A 26,153-nucleotide genomic window follows, 5' to 3' on the forward strand; every position below is an offset into this window, starting at 1 on the left:
AAATCATATCTCAAATCAATAAAAGTATACAACAATCTTTTCTGGAAAAATAATATTATTTTATGTGTATGTGTTTTGGCTGCACATATATCTGTACACCAAGTGTGTGCCTGCTACCTACAGAGGCCTGAAGAGAGCTGGAGTTATGGAGAGCTGTGAGCTGATATGGCCAACTGTGACAACTGTACTCAGGTCCTCTGGGAGAGCATCCAGTGATCTTAGCTACTGAGCCACTTTTCCAGACCATAAGAGAATCCTTTATAAGTTTAGTTTTTAAGTTCTACAAAACCTACTGGAATATTCTCAAATACATGGGAGGGAGAAACTGTTAGTTTTTTTTTTTTAAGATTTATTTTAATTTTATGTATATGAGTAATTTGCAGCAAAAGCCAGAAAGGGGCACCAGATCTTTTGGAACTAAAGTTACAAACAGTTAGGAACTGACCCAGGACTCCTGCAAGAGCAGCAAATGCTCTTAACTACTGATACATCTCACCAGCCAACAAGAATTATTAGATTTGTATTCAAATTTAGTTTGGTAAAACTTGTTTATTATTTGCAAGTGGTTAAAAGACATAGCTTGATGATAGTTTTAAACATATGAGGGACTGGCTTCAATAGGAAAAAGAAAATAAAAACAAAATACGATAAACAAAAGCAAATGAAAATGAAAAATATATATACAACTTTAAAGGAAAAAGATCCATCAAGTATAATCACAATTCCACTTGCTATAATTTTGAAAAAGAAACACAGTATTCAACTTAATATGAATACTTTGATATTCCCCAGCCCCTACCGCAGTGTTGCTGCGTAGTTAGAGCCTTTGCTCTTACATGCTCTTTAGTAGTATTTGTAATTGAAACCCACACATGTAAACAAGGTAACAAAGTTTTCTTCAACAGCCTGTAGGCTCACAAAATTGAACCTGCTCTTTTATCTGCCTGTGTTCATTTAGCCCACCAAGCAGTCTTTATTAAAGCTGAGACATCAGGCAGTCAAAGTTCATTAATACCATTTATATAATCTCTGCAATTTCAATTAACTCAGCAAGACATTCTACTACATGATAACAGTCTCATTAATTCAATAAAATCCCATAACTATTAACAATATGGTCGGTGTTAAACGGGGTGTCACCTAGTACAAAATAATAGCTTTAACAGCTTGTGATAAAACTGAAGGCTTTTCCCTTAAATTTGATACAGCTAAATATTCAGTCCTTCTACATCAAGGTATTATTTCTCTATAAGAAAAAAAATCTACAGGAATTTAACATGTCAAAGAGGTAATTAACTTTTTAAAGTGAGACCCAGGTATAAGATTTCAATACTTTTATATTCAGTAATTGATAAGCTTCTTTTACCTTATTTAGACTGTAATCTCCCACATTTCTATCTAGTATTACATATACAGTGGTCTACATACAAAAAATGATGGAGCGTGGTTACATTATTTTCTCTGTGCTGGGACTTGTTTCCATTATTAAAGACTTCATTGATTTAGTTTCATCTTTTTCTAAAGAGAATTGAAGAAAGAGACTAAAGAAGACACTAGAAGATGGAAGGACCCACTCTTATGCTCATATATTGGTGGCTCTCATACTGTTAATATGATTAACCTACCAAAAGTAATTTACACCTTCAGCATAATCGTCAACAAAAAAGCCAGGTCCTTATTTACATATAATAAAATACAAAATCATAAAATGTATATAAAAGCACAAAAAAACCTTATATAGTCAAAGAAATCCTCAGCGAAATGCATTATGAGAAAAATTACTGCATTACATTTCAAGCTGTACCATGGAGTTAAAGTAAATAAAAACAGCATGATATGGCACAAAAACAGACAGGGACATCAAGGGAACAAAACTGGAAGACCCAAAAATGAGTATTGTAATCTGGAGCAAGCTCAACTCAATGGTAATCTTTGAGGCACTAAATGCCAAATAACTACGGTAAGTTTTAGTAAGATACATATCTCAAATTAGTACTGAGATCATAAATTAGTTTAGAAAGAAGAGACATATGTATTTAAACCTTTCCTGTTGAAAAACATGCTATTTGTTCAGCTATTGTTTTTTTAAATTTTTTTTATTAATTTATTCTTGTTACATCTCAATGTTTATCCCATCCCTTGTATCCTCCCATTCTTCCCTCCCTCCCATTTTCTCATATGACTGTTCCGGAGGGGGATTACCTCCCCCTGTATATTCTCATAGGGTATCAAGTCTCTTCTTGGCTACCTGCTGTCCTTCCTCTGAGTGCCACCAGGTCTCCCCCTCCAGGGGACATGGTCAAATGTGAGGCACCAGAGTACGTGGAGAATGTTCTGACCATGGGCTAGATCTCGGTAGGGGTTTAAAGTTTATCGCCTGTATTGTCCTTGGCTTTTGCCTTAGTTTCAGCGGGACCCCTGGGCCCAAATATGCCTATTATAATGTTCTACTTGTAGGTTTCTAGGACCCTCTGGATCCTTCTACTTTGCTAATCTCCCATGCTTCTCTCATCTAGAGTCCCAATAGGATGTCCTCCCCTCTGTCCCAGTTTCCTGGTAAGTGAAGGCTTTCGTGGGACATGCCCCTTGGGCTAGTATGCAGATATAAGTGAGTATATACCATTTGATTCTTTCTGCTTCTGGGTTAACTCACTCATTATGATCATTTCTAGCTCAATCCATTTATCCACAAATTTCGGGAACTCCTTGTTTTTAATAGCTGAGTAGTATTCCATAGTGTATATGTACCACAGTTTCTTTATTCATTCTTCTACTGATGGACACTTAGGCTGTTTCCATGTTCTGGCTATTATGAATAAGGCTGCTATGAACATGGTTGAGCAAATTTTCTTGTTGTGTGCTGGAGCATCTTCTGGGTCTGTTCCAAGGAGTGGAATAGCTGAGTCTTGAGGAAGCCCTATTCCCATTTCTCTGAGATAGCTCCAGATAGATTTCCAAACTGGCTGTACTAGTTTGCATTCCCATCAGCAATGAAGGAGTGCTCCTCTCTCCCCACATCCTCGCCAGCATGTGGTGTGGCTTGAACTTTTGATCTTAGCCATTCTGATGGGTGTAAGATGGAATCTCAGAGTTGTTTTGATTTGCATTTCCCTGATGACTAAGGAGGTTGAGCATTTCTTTAAGTGTTTCTCAGCCATTTGATATTCCTCTATTGAGAATTCTCTGTTTAGTTCCAAGCACCATTTCTCAATTGGGTTATTTGGTTTGGTGGTGTTTAATTTCTTGAGTTCTTTATATATTTTGGATATTAGACCTTTGTCAGATGTAGGGTTGGTGAAGATCTTTTCCCAGTCTGTAGGCTGTCGATTTGTTCTCTTGACAGTGTCTCCTGCCTTACAGAAGATTCTCAGCCTCATGAGGTCCCATTTATTAATTGTTGAAATTAAGGCCTGGGCTGTTGGTGTTTTGTTCAGGAAGTTGTCTCCTGGGCCAATGTGTTCCAGGCTCTTTCCCACTTTTTCTTCTAACCAATTTAGTGTCTCTGGTTTTATGCTGACGTCTTTTGACCCACTTGGATTTGAGTTCTGTGCATGGTGACAAATATGGATCCAACTGCATTTTTCTACATGTAGACCTCTAGTTAGACCAGCACCATTTGTTGAAGATGCTATTATTTTTCCATTGAATAGATTTAGCTTCTTTGTCAAAAATCAAGTGAGCACATGTGTGTTGGGTTCATATCTGGGCCTTCAATTTGATTCCACTGATCAACCAGCCTATTGTTGTGCCAGTACCATGTTGTTTTAATTACTGTTGCTTTATACTACAGCTTGAGATCAGGTATGGAGATTCCTCTGAAGGATCTTTTATTGTCCAGGATTGTTTTAGCTATTCTGGGTTTTTTGTTTTTCCATATGAAGTTGAAAATTGAACTTTCAGTGTCTTTAAAAAATTGTGTAGGTATTTTGATAGGGATTGCATTGAATCTGTAAATTGCTTTTGGTAAGATGGCCATTTTTACTATGTTAATTCTCCCGATCTACAAGCAAGTAAGATCATTCCGTCTTCTCATGTCATCTTCTAATCTCTTTCTTCAGAGTTTTGAATTTTTTTTCAAACAAGTCCTTCACTTGCTTGGTTAAAGTAATTCTTAGATATTTTATATTGCTTGTGGCTAAGATGAAGGGTGTAGTTTTCCTAATTTCTTCCTCTGCATGATTGTCATTTGTATATAGGAAGGCTACTGACTTTTTTGAGTTAATTTTGTATCCAGCCAATTTGCTGAAGGTGTTTATCAGCTGTAGTAGTTCTCTGGTGGAATTTTGGGGGTCACTTTTATATACTATCATATCATCTGCAAATAGGGATAATTTGAATTCCTCCTTTACCATTTGGATCCCCTTGATCTCCTTTTGTTGTCTTATTGCTCTGGCTAGAACTTCCAGTACTATATTGAAGAGACATGGAGAGTGGATAGCCTTGCCTTGTTTCCTTAATTATAGAGGAATTTCCTTCAGTATCTCAGCATTTAGTTTGATTGTGGCTATTGACCTGCTATATATAGCCTTAATATGCTGAGGTATGTGCCTTACATCCCTGATCTCTCAAAACTTTAAACATGAATGGTATTGGATTTTTATCAAATGTTTTCTCTGTATCTAAGGAGATGATCATGTGGTTTTATTTTCAGCTTGTTTATATGGTGGATTATATTGATGGATTTCCGTATATTAAACCATGTCTGCATGCCTGGAATGAAGCCTACCTGGTCATAGTGAATGGTATCTTTGATGTGTTCTTGAATTTGTTTTGCAAGTATTTTATTGAGTATTTTTGCATCAATGTTCATAAGAGAAATTGGTCTGAAACTCATTTCTTCATTGAGTCTTTGTGAAGTTTAGGTATGAATATGACTATGGCCTCATAGAATTAATTTGGTAATGGTGCTTACATTTCTATTTTTTGAAATAGCTTGAAGAGTATCAGTATTAGCATATCCTTGAAGGTCTGGTAGAATTCTGCACTGAAAACATCTGGCCCTGGGCTTTTTTTTTTTTCGTTGGGAGACTATCAATGATTGCTTTTATTTCTATAAGGGAAATGGGATTATTTAGCTTGTTTATCTGTTCTTCACTCAATTTTGGCAAATGGAATTGTTCAAGAAAATCGTCCATTTCCCTTAGATTTTCAAATGTTGTGGCATATATGCCTTCGAAGTAGGATCTTACGATTTTTTTTATTTCTTCAGTGTCTGTTGTTATGTCTCCCTTTTCATTTCTGATTTTGTTGATTTGGATACTGTTTCTCTTTTAGTTTGGCTAACGGTTTGTCTATCTTGTTGATTTTCTCAAAGAACCAGCTCTTGGTTTTGTTCATTCTTTGGACTGTTCTCTTTGTTTCTAATTTATTAATTTCAGCCCTGAGTTTGATTATTTCCAGATGTCTACTTCTCTTGGGTGTTTCTGCTTCTTTCATTTCCCCTAGGGCTTCCAGTTGTCTCGTTAAGATGCTATGTGCAATGTTTCCAATTTCTTTTTAAAGGCACTTAGTGCTATGAACTTTCCTCTTAGCACTGATTTCAATGTATCCCAGAAATTTGAGTATGTTGTTCCTTCATTTTCATTGAATTTCAGCAAGTCTTCCATTTCTTTATTTCTTCCCTGATCCAGGTGTCATTAAATAGAGAGTCGTTTAGTTTCATTGTATGTGTAGGCTTTTTGTTATTTCTGTTGTTGTTGATATACTTTTCTTTATACAAGTTATATAAACTATTACCAAATTTATCTGTAGATATTTGAATGAGATGTGTATTTTCAATTTTCAATTCTAAACAGTTACTGATAGGGTATAACAAATATGAATATATGGGACAAAAGTGGGTATGGCTCAAGGCAGACTAAAAGCCTAGCTTGTGAGAAGTTCTGGGTTTGATTACTGGACCTTTACAACAAAAAGGTAAAAACAGAGTAGTTACAAACAAAGAACTTAATACAACTGTGATCTGGGTTTGCCATCTTAAAAACTTTGTAGAGTTTATTTTCAGTTGAATAGTGGCTTTTCCATAGTTATTTTCTGTTTCATTAAGCTAGAATTTTGTAGTCATCAACTAAATGTAACTTGTGATTGTTTTGAATTTAGCTTGAAGTCTCATTTTACATATAATTGTAAAAATAAAGTACAGAATATATACATCTTTAGTGTAACACAATAAACTTAAATATGAATTTTGTATTTATATATTAAATGATTTCAATTTCCAAAAAATTAAAATGAACTAGTGATATTTGTTTAGTAATGAAATGAGTCAAAAGTCTGGTGTCCAAAGAATCTAACTATAAACTTGGAAAACTTTGCAGAACCTTCCTCAAGTTCTACAATAGGTATTCTTCAGAGGCGTGGGAGAATTGATTAGAGTACTTTCCCCATAAAGTCACATATTAACAAATGCTACACTTAAAAACAATATTTACAGACAAGTTTGAAACATTTTATTATAAAAATAGCTGCAATGATTCTACTTATATATGAACCCCTAAAGTTTGCAGGGAAGACTGAACACCTCACAGAAGACAGCCTGTCTACAAAGAGGGGCAGCGTGAACCTGAGTGTGCAAGCTCTTTGATCTCTGCAGACAACAAGCAGTACTTTAAGATCATAACACCACTTTGGATACAATAAAGGTTGCATTATTGTTCCATCACTCGTCAAGCTGTATGAGATATTCTGAGTCACTGGGTACCACCTCTAAGATATTTTCTTTACCTGTTTATAAAGCAACTGCTCATTTTCTCTAGCATAACAGAACAGAACATCTGTAAGAATTTTTCTCACATTTTCTTGTTGGAAAAACTGCATTTCAGGAAACCTGAAAAAAAGAAAAAAATGAACACATATTTAACCTAAGTAGTAGCTCCAGAAATAGTTCCAGATTCTCTTCTCTAAAAGGTTTTGAGGTCTGTGAAACATGTCACCTCAGCTCTGCTCAATGACTGATCTTGTGTTATTGATAGGATGAAAAAGAGGCGATCAAACAAGACTCGTGAAGTCCCTCAAGCACATGACATCCTTTAACAGCTAAACGTTTCAATTTTTTCATTTACTTAAATAATTTCACGTAGAAGTTATAATGGTTAGCCCAGTACAGAGGCACACACATGTAATCCCAGCACTCTGGGAGGCAGAGGCAGGAAGCTCTCTGAGTTCGATGCCTACAGCATGGAGGCTTAAAGAATTACTGAAAATGGCAAGTAATCTTCAGTGGAGTCTTTAAAGACCAGTAACATCTGACATAATCCATACTATCATAGCTTACTGCTTCCTCTTTCTGAGATCTTAGCTGTACTGCACTTCATAGCCATCCACTGTTGGCTCACTGTGAGTGAGTGCCAGCAGTTTCTCTGAGTACAGACAATACTTACAGTTGAGCTAAGTTAGGCATCAATGAACAGTGAATTTTCAGGCCCTATTTAATTAATTAAGGCAATTTACTCAAAGTTTATGACTTTTACGTAAAAAATTCCTTTGATGTGCAGGAGACTTAGACTCAAGACTTTCCCACTTTTTTCCTTAGCACCAGGAGAACTTCTTTGGAACCCAGAAAACAACCAAAGAATCTGAACAAAGTGAACGCACATCTGTGCATGGTCTCACTCTGAAAACCCTCCAGATATCCCAATTTGGGATATCCCAGATATTCCCATTTGACCATCAGACAGTAATCAGGATAAAGGATAAGTATATAATCAACCAAGTAAGCTGTTATACTTAGAGACACTTAGCCATTAAGGGAAGAAGAGAACAATACTTTTGACTAAGAAAATTTTTCTGCCTTTCCGTAATTACACGACTTAAGCATATTTCTGTTGTTAAAATACGGTGCAAGAACAAAATTTAAATCAGCTGGCTCAATAATTTTGTGTTTTATTTTATTTTACTTTATTTTTTGTCTATTTCATGGGAAAGTTCTATACACAGAGACAAAAATACATACGGTTTGATTGTTATAATACAATGATCATGGAAAAACAATAAAAACTGTTATACTCATTTTGCCTCATATGTCCATGAATTACATATAGTAAGTATTTGCCATCTGAATATGAAAAATTAAATTATATTATACACAATTCATGCTTTCATTTAAAGGCATACTAATCACTTGGGAAATTAAAAATGAGAGAGCCACAAGAATTAAAATTTGACTAGATAATTTAAATTGTTCATTTTTAGAAAATATCAATCAAGTAAAAATATAACTTAGGCAGCAGCATATTACTCAGGAGTACATATACACTTCTACTCGTCAATAGTCAAGTAAAAATTTATGATACTTCATGAACTGAGAAGTATGACTTGTTCTTTAATTTCTGTTGAAGCATTAAGTAACTGAGGAAGAAATATACAGGATACTCATGAAAAAGAAACACAAGTTTGTGTTCTTTCATAAATTAGAAAAAGAGCTAATAGTCACAGAAGTTTTTAAGTAAAAACAAAAAACAAAAACAAAAACAAAACAACAACAACAAAAAACAGAAACTATCCAGTCCTACTCAGAATAATTAGCAATAAACCTGAACCTAAAGAAATCAGTAATGGCCAGTGTAAGTGGATAGGGAGCATAGTACTAGATCAGCCCATCACTACAGTTCCACGCACACTGGAGACATGCACATCTAGGAAAATTCATGATTCAGGATGCACAGAAGAATCAAATTCACTATGCTGATCAATACAGTGAACAAGAGCACATTTACTGTAAGAAACACTTGCTGTAAATTCAATATGCAAGCAAAAACACATCATGTTATAGAAACAGACAAAAAAGAGAAAGCACAGATCTGCCCTCCTAGGAAGAGTCAGGGTTATCTTCTGTTATGTGGGATAATATTATAAACACTCTTGAGTGCTTCTATGCTCCTAAGAATTCCAGACACTTTTGTTTTGTCTTTAGACTTCCAGGTGAACTAGTATGGGTTTGAGCTGGGTAAAGTAGTTTCAAAGTCAGTTTAGTCCAGTAACCATTATAAAAGCATATCTGGTTTTAAATCATTAAGAGAATAGAACACTGATCAAATTGAACACAATTTAAAAATTTGAAAGATGAATAATAGCCATGTAAGTTAATGCAAGGAAAGAAAACTAATAGTAACTCAGAAAAGATGTGATAATTAAAACATTAATATTGAGACCTTGTCACAGATATGAGAACAAGTTGTAGTGGCTTTGCTTGGCACAGTTCCAAAGACCCCAGACTGCCTAGCATGGTCTTTAGACACCCAGGTGCTGAGGCTTTGCATGACAAAGTTCCAAAGATCTCCAGCTGATCACCACTGCCCTTAAATATTATGTATGTTCCAGGTGTAATTTTGCCTAAAAACTCCTTTAAAATCTACCTTTTCTCCTAAAACTGCCTTTCTTTCTATTTCTCAGCCCTAACGAAATTCACACTAGAAGAAATTTTCCCACAGGGAATGTTGAAAGATGGGTCTGGACAAAGAAAGGCTTGTGACAATAAGAGAGTCCTGGCTCTGACTATTGTGTGCAGCCTGGAAGAAACTCCTTGAAGAGGAAGTTAGGACTTTCATATAACAGTACTTGGTTAGATATTGTTAGCTGCAGAAAAGTAAAACTTGTTTCTCTAGAATCTACTTTGAAAGTAATACAAGGTGGGCTTGGAAACTCATGCTTTACAAATAGTTTACATAGGCTTGGATAGCACACTTGTTGGTTTGGGACTGGAAGAAACTCAAGTTTTTTTCTGTGTTAAGGACATTTAGTTTCAAGCAATATTAGTATGAAAATCATGTAAACACAATGGCTTTAGCCCAGGGAAATATATTATTAAACTTCCCTGAGTATTGCTTAAGGAATAATAATCAGGTCATGTGGACCACTGCTTGGAAATTGACTGATTATTGCTATACGCCTTATTATGTAGGTTATACAGAACAGTTTGTATTTATTTATTAGATTGTTTTCTTGCTTTGTTAATTTTTAAAGGCTCTATTGATTGTAAAAGATGAGAAAATCATGATGTAAACTGTAATGTAAAAACTGAACTTCATTTTAAATAAAATACTGCAGTTGACTCAAGGTGCAGAAAACAGAAGAAAATAAAGTTCTCCTGGGCTAGAAGACCTGTCAGTTTGCACCACATTTTATGCCTGAGCCAATATTTCCTTTCTCCTCAGTTCCTAAACTTCTAAGTTCCTCTAGCTAGCTGTTCAAGCAAAAGTTGGTTTCCCTTACCAGCTCTTCACTGCCTGCTCAACTCTCCGTACCGCAAAACCACAAAGACTTTTTCTTCTCTCTTCCCTAAGCTAGACTGCTGGAAGACCTTAAAAGTTCCTGATCGAGCCAAAACAAAATACCAAGTAGCAAAATAAGAGGGAAGGAAATTCAGAATCTATTTACAGAGTAGAGATAAATGTAATTGTTATATTAAGGAAAAACCAAATTCCATGAAAATTTACTTTTATATTTGGCCAGAAAATGAAAACAGAATTGGAAGATAATTTTGTAATACTATTTAAAAATCTTTAAGATTAAGCAATCGTTATATTTACACAGTGTCATCTATGGGACCTATAGAAAGTCCCATTTAGCCCCAACATAGCCAAACTAAGCATGATAATCATAAGCAATAAAAGAGGAACATTACATTTATCATCCGGGATGACTTCAAACAACACCAGAGAGCAACAACAGTTAGAGCAGCATGACACTGGCATGAAAACAGACACATCACCAACAGAAGAAAGCATGTGGCTTTTGACAACGGCACAAAAAATATGCAAAGGGGAAAAAATAGTCTCTTAAATAAAGAGTGTTGGGAACATCAGTTATCTTTAGGGAAAAGATTAAAATTGGACCTTTAGATAAAACAAAACAAAAAAACTTCACAAAAATCTTAAAAAAAAAACTTTTTTAATGGGCAAATTTTAATATAATGCCCCCAAAAGAAAATGTATGAGAAATGTTACAATGGCATGGTCAATGATTGTTTTTAGACTTGACTCTTGAAGTGCTGTCAAAAACCAAAACTAAAAAATGGACATCATAGTATACAGATTAACAGAAGTAAGCAAATGAAATATGTGTGTAAGGCCGAGGGTTCCATTTTAAAGCACCAAACAAAATTTACAGGTTCTGTACGACAAAGGAAACAACACACGTTCAGGGAGAACTGATGGAATGAGAAAAAATATGTGAGAGCCATACATTTAAAAAAATTACTCTAATACACAAAAGGTCTGAACAGACATTTCTCTGGAGAAGACACACAGTGACTAACAGACATATAAAGTACTCTATACTTCTAAGCAGTTAGGTTATCTATAATAAGGGAGATATCATTACACATGACCCAATATATATTCTGAAAAAGGCAAAATTATGAGGTATTATTGATAATGTGCAAAGAATAAAACCCCTGACCATTGTTTGATGGCAATGTAAAATAATACTGTCAATATAAAAGAATGTAGAAAGCATTATCAAAAATAAAAAATAAAACTTCCATTTCTTCACACTAACTGTAAAATTTGATATACCAAAGAAATATCTGCACTCCTAGTTCCACATAAAATATTTTCCAAGTTATCTTGTCAAGCTAAATACATACCAATGGATGAAAGGTTGATAACAAATGTATTATGTATATATAATGGATTATTTTTCAGAACTAAAACAGAAAAAAATTCTAGTAGTTTTAATATGATAGAGCAGGAGGGAGAGTGGAATTGGGAGGAGACTATAATCAGGACATAAAGTAAACAAATTAAAAATAAAAAAATTTAAAAAAACTAAGAGGGGGATGGAAAACAGGCTAAGAAAAATAAGCTATGAAAAGAAAAGCAAAATCTACATGCTCTCACTTGTATATGCAATTTACAATAATGGAACTCAAAGAATCAGACAGTTAAAGAGTGGAGATGTAGTTTAGTAGTACACCTATATAATACTCAGCTTACAAGCTACAACAACAACAACAACAACAACAACCACAAACCTGTGTGTGTGTGTGTGTGTGTGTGTGTGTGTGTGTGTGTGTGTGTAGTTATGAGCATATGACTGCTGGTTTGCACAGAGGACAAACACATGGGATACTCTGGAGCTAAAGTCATAGGTAGCTGTGAGGAACCTAATGTGGGTGCTGAGAATTGAACTTAGGTCCTCTAGAAGGAACAGCTAGTGCTCTTGATGGCTAAGCTATGTCTTGAGAAACCAGTACTCAAAATTCTTCTTTTTTTTTTTTTAATTCTTAAATTGTATATCCTTACACAACTAAATGTGAGCCACCAAAAAACTTGGAAAAGTTTTCAAATATGCAATTTCAAAAGTTAATTCAAAATAAAAACCATAATGAATTCAAAGTGTTTCTGGCAATACTCTGCTGTCATCAGAATACTTCACTGTGGACAAATAGGTAAAGTATCTTAACTCATGTTTTTAGTCAACTAGATACACAAACACACACACACACACACACACACACACACACACACACACACACACAGAGAGAGAGAGAGAGAGAGAGAGAGAGAGAGAGAGAGAGAGAGAGAAATAAAAATATTTCCTGAGCAAGAAAAGGGTTAAAGAAAAAAAAAAAGAGTAAAACAATGAAAGGCTTTGTCACTGAACTATAGTACATAATTAGGTAATTAGAAGTATTAAAGCAGACAAATCATAGGGCCCAGATGAATTAGTGAAGACACAAGTAGTCAATAAGATACCCCAGGGAGATAAATAAAGCCCCTGGTAAAGGTTGATAGTCAGGAAGCAGGACAAAAAAGCACAGAAGGATGGGAAGAAAAAAAATAACTGATGTTATACCCATATTTCAAAAACAGAAAATCAAAATAAGCACTCATCCGAACTTGAAAATGAGCTGATGAAAATTCCCTGGTATACTATTAACCATGGAAATAACTATAATAGTGTACTGTGGTTTATTGTTTTACTAAAGAAAAATTAAAAGATTAGCCAAGATCATATGAAGAATAGTCTAACACAGAATGAAAGCCATGAATTTGAGGGAAAGTGAAAAAAGAGTGTAAGAGAAGGTTTTAAGACAGCAAAGTGAAGGGAGAAATGTAATCAAATTATAAAACAAACACCAATGATAATCAACAAGTCTTGAGGTCTGAAAGCAAGATGCTGTTTAAAACAATGTTGGAAAATCTTTAGGACTTTGAAGCCAGAAGGCTCTTCAGGAGAAAAGTACAGCACATATGAAAAAGGCTGGTAAAGATAGCTCAGGAAACAGTCTGTCAGGGAGCACATCAGTGACAATATGGAAAACAGGGTAGGAAGAAGGGAGGAAAGGATTCCCTTCTATGTAGGACAAATAGTCTAACAACACTGCATCCTCTGGTTGTACGGAAACAGAAAACACACCTAGTAAGCTAGGTGACCTTGCTGAAGAGAATCCAGGCACAGAACTCAAGAAGTAATCTCATGGCTCTTGCCATCCAGGGCAGGATGAACAAAGACAAGGCAGAAGGAAGAACTGGGAAGCATGCATGTGCAAGAATCTGCTGACTTTAAAAAGCTTCTGCTTCTCACTCAGCCTCCTCGATCAGCAAATGATGCTAACATTATGGCACTGCTTCTTGGCAAAATAAAATCTAGGACACAGGCAGAAAATAAAGAGTAAAGATGAACCAGAAGCATGATGATGAAACCCGTTTGTAAGATAAAGCTTCAGAAAATTCTGCATTCAGGAAAAATGGCTCCAGGAAAGGGTTAAGAAGTGTGCCTCACAGAGCTTCAAAATGTACCCTACAGCCCCACACAACAAGTACTTGGTCTAAAATGTCAAGACTTCAGAGTTGAGAAACATTGATTTAAAAATAGAAATTCTGTCACTGCTTTCTAAATAAACTACAATATGAAGATATACTTATAATCTGTCCAATTTGTTTCATATGTGCTTTGTGCACAGAAAGTGTTCAATAAATGTTTCTTAAACTGAGGAAGTCTTCAAGGAATTAAGTAGATGAATTAGGAATTAGGAATTAACCATATAGATGCTTACCAGGGGAAGACTACGAAAATACACAGGAATTTTGAGCCAGGAACAAATTAGAAATTTGTAAATGACTTTAAATGATAATTCACATTAAAATATGCGTGGCACATATAAATGAAATGCAGTCTTTATTAAAATCTTTAACTTCTATAACAGGAGGAAGTCATAGTAATTTTTAAAAAGTAATTCTTAAAAGAACAAATATACTTACAAAGAAACAACCCAGTGTAAAGAAAATGAAAGCCGTGGATGGGCAGATGAAGCTGAGGAATAGCTCGAGTAGAGTTTTGCTGTCTTCAATTTGCATTTAAAATTAAGAATATGTGCCTTACAGAGGAAGTGGCTTCTGATTTTTTTTAAAGTCCCAGAAATGAACATGGGAAGTTGTTATAATGACATATCATGAGGAGAAAAATCATCAATAGTCTAACAAGAAACATGAGGGATGAAAATTGCCAGAGTTGAGAAGGCAAGTGGAGGTGTAAAATGGCAGAATGAACCAGGAAAGAGCAGGTGAGGTAGGATGTGAGGAGATAGTAAATGTCACTATTGTAAAACGAAGTTATCATTTCCACTTCCTTCTGGTCCTGCTAAATTGTGAGTCATACACTGAACTCTCTGCCCTGTTCTAATTGATCCTCCGAGTCTTTCCAAATAGAACTATAAAAGTGAAAAATTAGAGGGGAAAAGACCTGTGGGAAGATATAAGTACACTGTGTATGTAAAACTGTGTCAGAAATGGAAATACAGACAGTATTTTAGTTTAAATTTAAGAAAGAATTTTTAAAGGAATTCAAATCATTCTTCCTGATGATGGACCAAAGTAGCTTCAAATCCAGATCTGTTTGGATGTAATAAAAACATTACTGACAGACTACAAGCAGTCTTCACACCAGAGATGCACAGAGGTCTTAACATATGTAAATTAATAAATCTACCATGTAAATAAACTGAAAGAGAAAACTTGGTCATTTCATTATAAATAGAAAAGGCCTTTGAGAAAATCTAACATATTTTCATGATAATAGTCCTGGAAAGATTAGGGACACAAGAGAGATACCTAAACATAATAAAGACAGTTTACAGCAAGCCCATAGCCAACATCAACTTAAATAAAGAGAAACACAAAGCAACTCAACTAAAATGAGGCTGTCTACTCTCTCCACAGTACTTGAAGTCCTTTTTTGTTTAGTTTTGTTTTACTTTTAAAAACAGGGTTTCTCTGTGTAGCCTTGCCTGTCCTGGACTCCTTTTGTAGATCAGGCTGGCCTGGAACTCACAAAGATCTGCCTGGCTCTGCCTCTCTGAGTGCTGGGTTTATAGGAGTGCATCACTATGCACAGTCCGCAATATGTGGAGGGATAAGGACAGAGCAGATAGAGCAGAGACTGAGGAATGCCCAACCAAGGCCTTGCTCTACCCAAGACCCACACCAATGGAAGAGAGCCAACCTCTGCTACACTTGCATACAGGAGCCTATCAGAGTTGTCCTCTGAGAGACTCAATCAAGCAGCTGTTCAAAACAGATGCTGAGGCTCACAACCAAACACTGGGTGAAGCGCAAGGAGTCTAGCAGAAAAGTGTGTGGAAGGAAAAAAGGGCCTAAAGGCAACAAGAGTTCCACAAGAAGACAAAGAGGGCCAACTAACCATGGCCCAGAGGGGCCTGTGGAGTCTGAAGCACCAACGCATGTACTGAACCTAGGTCCTTTGCACAGATGTAGCAGATAGGCAGCTTAGGCTTTTTGTGGATTCACTAGAAAGGGTAGAGGAGGCTGTCTCTGACATGGACTCTGTTGCCTGCTATTTGATCACTTCCCCCTGACAAGACTGCCTTGCCAGGGAAAGAGGATGAGCTCAATCCTGATGCGACTTGATGAGCTGGAATGGGTGGGTAAGGGGGGCATCCCCTTTTACGACAAATGGGGGAAGGGGATGGGGAAGGGGGGGTGTGACTGGGAGGAGAGGAGGGAAGGGGTATGACCAGGATGTAAAGTGAATAAATGAAATTAAAACAAAAAAAACTTTTCTGAGATTCCATCTTAACCCTGTTAGAATGTCGAAGATTAGCAACACTAGTGACAGCGCATGCTGATAAGGACAAGGAAAAGGGGAACACTTCTTCATTGCTGGTGGGAATGCAAATTTGTACAGCCACTATAGAAATGGAAATGTAGTTCCTCAGGCAGATAGGAATCAATCTATCTCAGGATCTAGCTATACCACTGTTAAGCATATACCCAGAGGATACTTCATCCTCCATAGAGACACTTGCTTAACCATGTTCATTTCTGTTCTATTTATAATAGCCAGAAATTGGAAATAACCTAGAGGACCCTCAACTGAAGAATGGAAAAGAAATTGTGGTACATTTACACAGTAAAGTATTACTCAGCTATTATCAAAATTAAATCATGAAATTTATAGGTAAATGAGTAAAACTAGGAAAACAATCATCCTGAGAGATATCCCAGGCCCCAAAAGACAAATACGGTATACATTCACTTTTATGTAGATATTAACTGTTAAGTCAATGTTAACCAATCTACAAACCTATAGAACCACAGAGGTTAGGCACAGAGCAAAGGATTACAGTAGACAGATAGATCTCCTTAGGAAAGGGAAATAAAATAGTTACAGATGGATGTGTGTTTGGAATGGGAGGATCAAGATAGAGGGGAGCAAGGAGGGCAAGGATAAGGGAGGGAGTACATGGACACATACCTAAATTAGGGGGCATTTGAGTGGTACACAGAAACTTAGTGTGTGTACACACACACACACACACACACACACACACACACACACACACACACACACATGAATTTGACCCAAATAAAATCTCCAAATATTGAAGAGACATGGCCCCAACTGGACATCTCTTTTCACCAAATGAAGCTTCCAAAACTGGGACTGGATTACAACTAATTGATATGTTGGCCAGAGAGGTCCCATGAGAATCTCCAAAGTACCCATCCTGTTGCCAAGACAACAGGTTGCTATGTACAAACTGACAGCAAGGCCACGTTGGTGGAGACAACAGCTATATAAATCGCTGAACATAGAAAATACATCCCACTCTTAGGCATATACCTAAAGGACACTTCATTCTATCAGAGAGACATTTGCTCAACCATGTTCAATCTAGCTGGTATCTACATAGAGCTTTTCACACCTACAATCTATTATTCTGCACATTACCAAAGAGAAACATAAACGCTAATCCAGCCACAAACCCTTAGTTTGACAGTGGCATCCTGCCTGGAAGATGTGCTAGTTTAATGGCACAAAGCTTGTGGGAGTAACAAGCAAATATCTGATTTGAGAGAAGGCTCACTCATGAAACTCATACCCCAAATTGGCCTGAAACTAGCCCCAAGACCCAGAGACACCGAGATACTACTCTTAAAAAGCAAAACAATCACAGCAATAAGATGACTCCTAATGACATTCTACTGTATTCATACACCAGTGTCTTGTTCAGCTACCATCAGAGAAACTTCTTAAAAACAGAGACTCACAACCAGGCATTAAGCAGAGAAATAAGATATCTTAGACCATGCTACCTTAAATGGGAGTTCTCCATCAAATCCCTCCCACCCCGGCTCCTGGAGCCCTTCTAAAGCAGAGGTGGAAAGAGCTAAGAGCCAGAGGGGAAAGCAGATTCCAAGGGAAAAAAAAAAAAAAATCAACACAATCAAAGCATATATGAACTCGCTGAGTCTGCGACAGCATGCACAGGTCTACTCTACACCAGGTTCTTTGCTGGTATTATGGCTTCCAGTTCAGTGTTTTTATGGGATTCCTAAGTGTGCGAACAAGTGAATCTCTGTTTCTTGTGCCTTCTCTTGGTCTCTTTTCCTTCTATTCATTTTGTTTTATTCCAATGTGTTACCTCTTAATTCATTTATTTTATTACTAGGTCTTATAAGCCTGTTTGTTTTCTAATGAGAGACAGAAAGGGAATGGCTCTGGATGGGAGGGGAGGTAGGGAGGAACTATAAGGAGAAAAGGGAAGATGAACTGTAATCAGGATATATTATTATTTGAGAAAATAATTTATTTTCAATAAGAGACACACAAAAAACAATACCAGTATGGAAAGATATTTATTTCTAAGTTATGTATGCAACAATAATAATTATTTTGTGTTTACCTTAAAAGTAAAATGAGGAAGGACTATGGGCCATTGGACAGAGGAACATTTTCTTCTATTCCTGAAAATCTGCCCCCTCCCCTTTTAATATTTAAAAAACACACACACAGGTTGCTGACAACTCATAGAGAGCGGCTTGTGTTGTAGTTTTCACATTCTCGGCTGTGAACAAGTGCATATGTGAGGGCTGGTCGTGCATGCACAAGTGTGTACTTTGTCTGCATGAAATGAAATCACAACATGAAGCACACCCCCTCACTCATGTGTGCCTGCAGTCCACCTCAAGGAGACTGAAAATATAAATACAAGCTGCTATTTTGGTGTGATCACATGAATATGGCAGCTTGTATTTTTTTCCCCTGTAACATTTTAACACTGGGCAGATTGTCTGCATTAACACACACCAAAATCAATTCTGCTTTGAAATTGCTTGTAAAATCCCCCTTTCCCCAGAGAAATTTGCGTTTAATTTAAGTGAAAAATAGATTCTAAAGGAAGCTGTGCAAAAATTTCCACCAGTTAGGACATTCTTGAAGTTCTTCTGCAGAAAAGGGAGCAAACGGGAAGGTAGACTTTACATTTAAAAGAGTAACAATTAAATAAATTTGCTCTGTAAAGTCGTTTAGATAGTATTAACGTAACAAGCGTTTTCAACAGTGGTCTATTTGCTACCATCATGCCACAGCATAATGGAAACTAACTACAGTTGACCAAAACTATGTAAGTCTTATACATTATAAAAATCAAGTATTTCTCAAAGGAAGGGAAAACAATATGAACATCCAGTGTACTTATACATCAAATATGAATAAAGTGAAAAGCATATCCATACAGTATACTATACAAAAATAAGAATCAATTATCAATATAGGCCTGTTCAACAAAAACTTCTGAGGAGTTGTTAAAATGGTCTATATAGGTCTTCCCAATAAAAAAGTTATTAAGATTTAAATGCTATTAATGTAAATGAATACTTGATTTTAAAATTCTATCTCAAATTCACTTAAAGTCACAGATACTTGGTTTCTAACAAAATGACTAGTACATATCTACATTTTAAAGAGTATTTTACAATCTGTAACTAATCTTCAGAATAGCAAATGATAATTTTTTTAAAGTGAGGTTAGAAAGGTGTTTGCTTGGCCTATTTAAAAAAATTATACATATATACATACATACATATATGCGTATATATAAAATCAAGCTCTAAAATAAAAATACTCTTTTAAAAACAAAGTGAAAATGACTAACTGCATCATGAACACTCACATAAGAGACAGAGTAATCTGAAATGTAACGTTTTATTGAGAAAAAAGAGAATCAAAAGTTAAAGATAATGACCAGTAAATCCTGTAGGCAAGCAGGCAAACTTTTAAATATGACTGAAGTTACAAAGAATTATAATCATCTATTTTAAGAGAGAGAATACATGTAGAGAGAAGAGGAGACTATTTGGCAAATGCTTATAATATGTTAATCTGCAAATGGGGTTATAGACGCTGTGTATTTTTAGAGTAGACCTTGATAGACCAAATAACATACTTCTCTGGCATCTAATACGGAAATTCTATTGCATCTTGAACTCACTTACTTTAAATAATGTTGAAATTTAAAACTGTTAACATTAGAGTGTTTGAATTAAATGTGGCACATTTTTAAAGGACAATCTAAACTCTAAAGTATAAATTCTAGAAATTGAACATTCCTTGACTTACCATGTATCTAGGTTTGTTTCTATAATAAAAATGGGGTTATTTACAACTTCATTAGGCAGAGGTAGGGAATAATTAATTTGAAATGAATACCAACCTCTTGAAGTAAAAACGGAGTAGTGGGATGAAAGGGTAATAGTTTAGGACAAAAATACTTACCACAGTGAAGATCCACATCAAAAAAACTAAACAACTGAACTGTCTCAGCTTAGACTACAAGGTTGATCCTAGCACTACTTTTTCATGTGCGAATGTCTCCTAGGGTTGAAGATGTTCAGAGCGCAGTGAAGGCTGAGAAGCACTGACTGTCAGCTTATCGCAGTCATTTGCTATTTATTCTGCATCATTTGGCAACGTATTTTGAAACAACAACAGCAACAAAAAACTAAAAGCAAACAAACAAAAACACCACACACACACACAAAAAAACCAAACAACAACAAAACTGCTTTATCAGGGTCTATCACTGAAGTGAAAAGCACACACAGACTAACACCAGAGGTCTTGGACACACTGCTCCTCCCAGGGCACCAATCCATCTCACTGAATGTTTTTCCCTATTAGATTGAACTTACTGGGTAGATGTCATATTTATCTTGGTATCTACAATGTGTGAACCCCTTGGAGGTCAACAAAATTTTCACAAATGCATATGAACAAATGAAATACATGTAAGACCAAAGCTAAATATCACCTGAAAGTTATAGGAAAAGTCTATAAAATGTAAAATAGGGACTTAAAACACCCAAATGGAAAGCTATAAAATATATCATGGACATGGTGAGGATGAACTCAGGATGGTGAATGCCGTGGACTCAACAGCAAGGAGAGGGTTTAAGTAGAATGAGAGGCACAACCAGTTCTTGGAATAATGACAAAAAATAATATTGTGAGAGGGAACTAGATGTTTGTTATAGAAGCCGGGAAAATCCATTTTTCTGTAGCCCCAAACAATTAAGAGTAGAAAAGACCTAAAATAGATTCAATGAGAACAATTAAACATCAGCCTATAGAAAGGTTGAAACACCTCTAAGCACAGCAGTAACAAACTAATGAATAAGAAAAATGCATGTAGTAACTCATGATTTGTATTTAAAAATGTAAAATGGGCATCACCAGCCTATTCACTCCTATCTTTAATGCAGCTTCAGTTTAAGTCACTAGTATCCTTTACCTACTACAGACTCCTAAAGAACATTATTCTAGGGCTGGAGAATGGCTCAGAGGTTGAGAGCACTGACTGCTCTTCCAGAAGTCCTGAGTTCAATTCCCAGCAACCAGATGGTAGTTCACAACCATTTATAATGAGATCTGGTGCCCTCTTCTGTCATGCAGGCAAACAAAACACACATATATGTAAATAAATGATTTTAAAAGACACTATTCAGACAGAATTATCGTCCAATAGCTGCCTATTACAAATGGAACCGAATTCAAAGTCCTTACTATGTCCTAAACATGGCTTGCCTGAAGGCTTCCATTTTTTTTTTTTTTTTTTTTTTAAGATTCCCTTCTTTAAACTACTTGGTTCTAGTAATACCTAATTTATTTTGTTCCTCAACACTCATGTTCACTAGGAATTTTTGCAAAGTTGTTCCCACTGCCGGAAATATTCTTCTGCTAATCTCTAAAGTGGTTATAACGAAACCTTTTTCACATCTCAGTACAAATGTCACCTCCTCAGCAATGACTTCTCTGGCCACTGCTCTTAAAGCAAACAGAACTGGAGCTACTCTCTGTGCTGACCCACTGTTGTACGTTACTTTTCCAAAACAATTATCGTTCTTGACAATTCCGCATGTTTTATAAGTGCTTACTGTCTTTTCTTCCTTTCTAGCACATGGAAACACATTCTGTGATTACAGACTTCTCTTATTCACCAAGAATCAGCAACATGATACAATATGTGTCTTAAAAACACAAAATTCTTAAGTAACAACTTAAGAAAGTACAATTTCTCTGATCTGTAATATTTTTCTTCCATTGTATTACTGGTTGTTTTATAGAATCAAATGAAAATGATAGATTTCAAATCACTTGAAGCTAGGGATGGTGGTTCATTCCTTTAATCCCAGCCTTTGGAAGAAAGAGGCGAGAAGATTATGAGTTTAAGATCGTCCTTGGCAATGAAGGGAATTCAAAACCAACTAGGGCTCAATGTGACCCTGTTTCAAAACCAACCAGGGATCACCACCATTACCAGACGTAAACTGGTAATAATATTTAAGTTATTAGATTTTGGTGATTTTGCAATTTGGTAGCTTTCAAGTAAAACTAGTTAGTTTACCTTCAAGACTAATTAAGTTTTCTGCCATTTTTTCTTGTTTTTTAGTTTCTATTTTGTTTTATTTGATCTGAGATAGAATATTGCCATACAAGCAAGGCTAGTCTGGATTTTCCAGAGGTCTCCCTTTCTAAGCCTCTGCAGTATAGGAATTCAAGAAGTGTGAAATTTGAAGAGACGCATGGCAATTTCCTCTAATAAATATATATATGATATATACATATTATATTAAATTAAATATATAGTATATTATATAAATTATAAAATGATTCTATTTATACTAATTATATTTATGTTATTGAAATTGTTTTATTATTATATCATCATGAATATATGGTGTTAATACTGATTGTAATAACATATTATAAAATTATATATTATAGATTTTATTATGTAATTATACTGTATAATGTAAATGTATAATATCACATAATTTATTACATGACATATAATATAAATAAATTTATATTATATTATATATACATACATATAATATAAAGAGACTTCAAGGAGAGTAAGAGATGGATCACATCAACTGCCATCTAAACTATGAACTACAGGCTCTTCCAGATACCTACCCTGAATCTTGTACTTGCCTTCAAATATACTAGTAGGGGGTAAACAACCCAGGAGAAAAATCATATATATATGTATATGAATATCTTATGTTTTCAGGGGGAAAAAAACTAGAACACAGCAAATCAGAATGGGTAGAAGAACATACTTTTCAAGATCTAACAGTTTCGTACACAGCCAGAGAGATATATTTGAACTCAGTAAGCAAAATGATGAACAAGCTTTTATGTGGGTCACTTGTAACAGTTTATACTCCTCACTTATTTAATATTTCTCTGGACCGTTCTGGTGTCCTATGGTTTCTGAATATGTTGTTTTAGGCCAAGGCTATGACGACCCTTCCACTTCCATTTAATATGTACAGAAAGATGAGTTAAAATTCTTCTTATGAAGAAGGGCACAGTGGTGCATGCCTGTAATCAACGTACTTGGGGAGGCAGAGGCAGGTAGGTTTCTTTGAGTGGGAGGCCAGCCTAGTTCACAAAAGTGAGTCTAGGACAGCCACGACTACACAGAGAAACCTAACCTCAAAAAACCAGAAATTAAAAAAAGAACATAACAAACATACAAACAACAAAAATAAAAAACAATCACACACACACACAAAATTCTTCTTCTGAAACATAATAGCTTTGTTAAAATCAAACACTGCTACTAATTGGCAGGCAACATTTATTATCATGAGGCCTGTTACTGACACTGGTTACCAAGATTCTTAAATAGTCAATAGGAAATACTTTTATGTTTTTATGGGCCTCATATGTGGCAATACAATGGTGCTTCAGTTTCTGAAAATAGGCACTAAAGAGTCCAAGTACTGCCTTGATATCTCTGACAATGTTTTCTTTTTTTTTTTTGAAAAAAAAAAAAATTGGGTGACTTCTAAACTGCAAGTCACAACCAAAATGCTTCCAACTCCACATACTAGCTGTAGTTTAGTTCATCACTCAACTCCTGATTCTTTGAATTATTGTCATTTTTAAGCAGAAACGTCCATCTGCTGAATACTGTTGGGTGATTCAGAAGTACTCTATGCTATCTGATGCTTCAGTGATTTTGGACTTAAATGAAAGATTTGAATGTCAGAAAGCTAAAGGCCCTGACCTTGTTATCAACAGAACTACAAAGGAGAAACAACAGCAGGTTTAGTATTTCTACCATGCTCTCTTGTGGCCTCATAGTGCCTGTAGATATGATGACTAATTCTACTAGCACTTTTGTAATAGCTTAGACACAAGGTCCTCTAAATCACTACTTTGCATGCACGGTGAACATTCCTAAGTTCAAAATCTTAAATCCAAAATTTAGGGTGCATTGAAAAGTATTCAAAATCTTTAAAATTCTGGAACATTTAGGATTTGGAATTTGGAAATTAGAGATTATTAACTAGCTGAGACAGTCCAAAATATGGCACACTCAGGTTCCAAGGGCTGTGGTAGCATACACTTCTGACTCCAGCACTTGGGAGGCAAAGACAAGAGGATCTCTGTGAATTCAAGGCCAGACTTGTTTACAGAAAGAGTTCCAGGACAGCCAGGGATACACAAAGAAACCCTGTCTTGACAAACAAACAAACAAACAAACAAAAAAAAAAAGTTGGCAGGTACTACTATTATCGTCATTTACAGAAGAGGATGTGGAGACAGAGGATGTTGAGAGTAATTTGCCCACAGTTTTGACACGCATTTCCTAGAGCTCAAGATTTCTGAGATAAATCCCATGTATTTCACATTAGATGGCACGCAAAAACGAGCTCTCGTTTGTAAGAGTGAGAGAAATTTGCTATGCAACAAGAAGTGGCCTTTCAATAAGTAAGTGCCACGTGGACAAACAGAAGAGGTAGACCTGAATAGCATCCATAGAAAACAGGAAGGTAACAGCAAATGAACAGAGGGAGGGTGCAGAGTAATTTGGCTAGAAGGTAATAAAAAATATACAGAGATAAACTGTCTAAGCGTTACCAATATAAATGATCACACAATACCACCCTTTCAGCATCATATGAAATATTAGAAACTGGTAGAATTCTCTGATCAACATGAAGTTTATCTTGAATAGTTTGAAATCTTCAAGAAAAAGACCTACAGAATGAAAATTTATTTAAAACGTAATTTTGCATCAAAGCAAGTAGAATGCTGCAGTCAATTGAGGCTCCTTAAAGGATCTTACATTTTGTTAAAATTATAAAGTAACACCATTTTGAATTAGTGAACAAAACATTGCTCTACATACGTTCTTTTGACATCTTGCTCAATCATGGATCGCAGTTCTTTATCTTGAAAGAACTTGTTCCAAAGACTCTGGAAAAAAATGAGAATAACCTAATTAAAACAATATCATATTGCTTGACTTTATGACTTCAGTTTAATAATTTATGTGATTGAATTTATTCTTTTCTAAGCTGTCATTTTAGATTTCTCAGATAGAAAACCTGAGACGAAAATAATTTTTATTAAGACCAAGTCTAATTCAAATACATGCAATTTTTCAGTACCTTACTATATGCACTTCTGAAGTTTCCTTCATCTCTGCAGGATGAAGGGCACTTCCATTGCTGTTTTCAAATCTAAACGGCATTAACATGGGTTTTCAAAATGGAAAGTCTAAAATTACTTAAGGGTCAAGTAAAGGGGCTCATATCTTTAATATCCTCAGTCTGAGGTAGAAGGAGGAAGATCTCTGTGAGTTTGAAGCCAGCCTAGTCTACAAACAGAGTTTTACTCTACACAAGGCCATGTAGTGGGACTTTGTCTCAACAAAACAAAGGAATAAAACCAATCATCCAAACATTACTTAATATTTGATGTTACTATGATAAAGTTTATGCTTCTGAAAAAAATGCTAATATACCTATAAAGTGAGATGAAAATTCTTGTCTCAGTTAAGTATAGAGGTGTAGAGCAGTAACAGTGAGTAAGTTATAAAGCAGAAACTGTCCCTAACTTTCCTGGAGTGGGAGCTTCTTCAGAATCACCCCAGGCAGCTGCTTCTTTGTTCCAGGGCAGTCAGCTAAGTGGATACTCCTAAGGTGATCCTTAGTGACTTTCCTCTCCACTGTATCCAGATGTTCTTTCATTTTAGGGTTAGTTGTTAAAAAGTCCTTGCTCTTCTGGCTAGTGCCATTCCTGATAATACACAGACACAGACACACACACACAGACACACAGATACCCCTACACCCCCACACATTTACCTCAGGTGGTCAGGCATGGATGCAAGTACCAGAAAATTTAATTTTGAACATGAAAACTTAATTAGACTGTGTACAAAGCCTACGCTTAGGAGTTAATTATTTAGACTGAAAGCCAGGGACAAATAGACAGTCCATTTATTTCCCTATGTTCTAATGGATCAATGTTTTTAATTAAATTAGCCAAATTCTGGCAAATTTTCCATCAAGGAAAACAGTCCAAGAAAACAGGTAGCCAATTTT

General features: G+C 35.7%; 1 protein-coding gene across 1 annotated transcript in view; it reads right to left on the reverse strand.

Annotated features, from left to right (window-relative positions):
* Positions 1-26,153, reverse strand: part of Tbc1d5 (TBC1 domain family member 5) — a 414,735-nt gene that overhangs the window by 181,460 nt on the left and 207,122 nt on the right. The window contains exons 8-9 of the mRNA XM_051153048.1: positions 24,953-25,020; positions 6,724-6,826 (exon numbers count right to left, since the gene is read on the reverse strand). Of these exons, the coding sequence (XP_051009005.1) occupies positions 6,724-6,826; positions 24,953-25,020 (171 nt within the window). The remainder of the gene's footprint in view (positions 1-6,723; positions 6,827-24,952; positions 25,021-26,153) is intronic.

Source organism: Acomys russatus, chromosome 11, assembly GCF_903995435.1.
Source record: "Acomys russatus chromosome 11, mAcoRus1.1, whole genome shotgun sequence".
Taxonomy (NCBI): domain Eukaryota; kingdom Metazoa; phylum Chordata; class Mammalia; order Rodentia; family Muridae; genus Acomys; species Acomys russatus.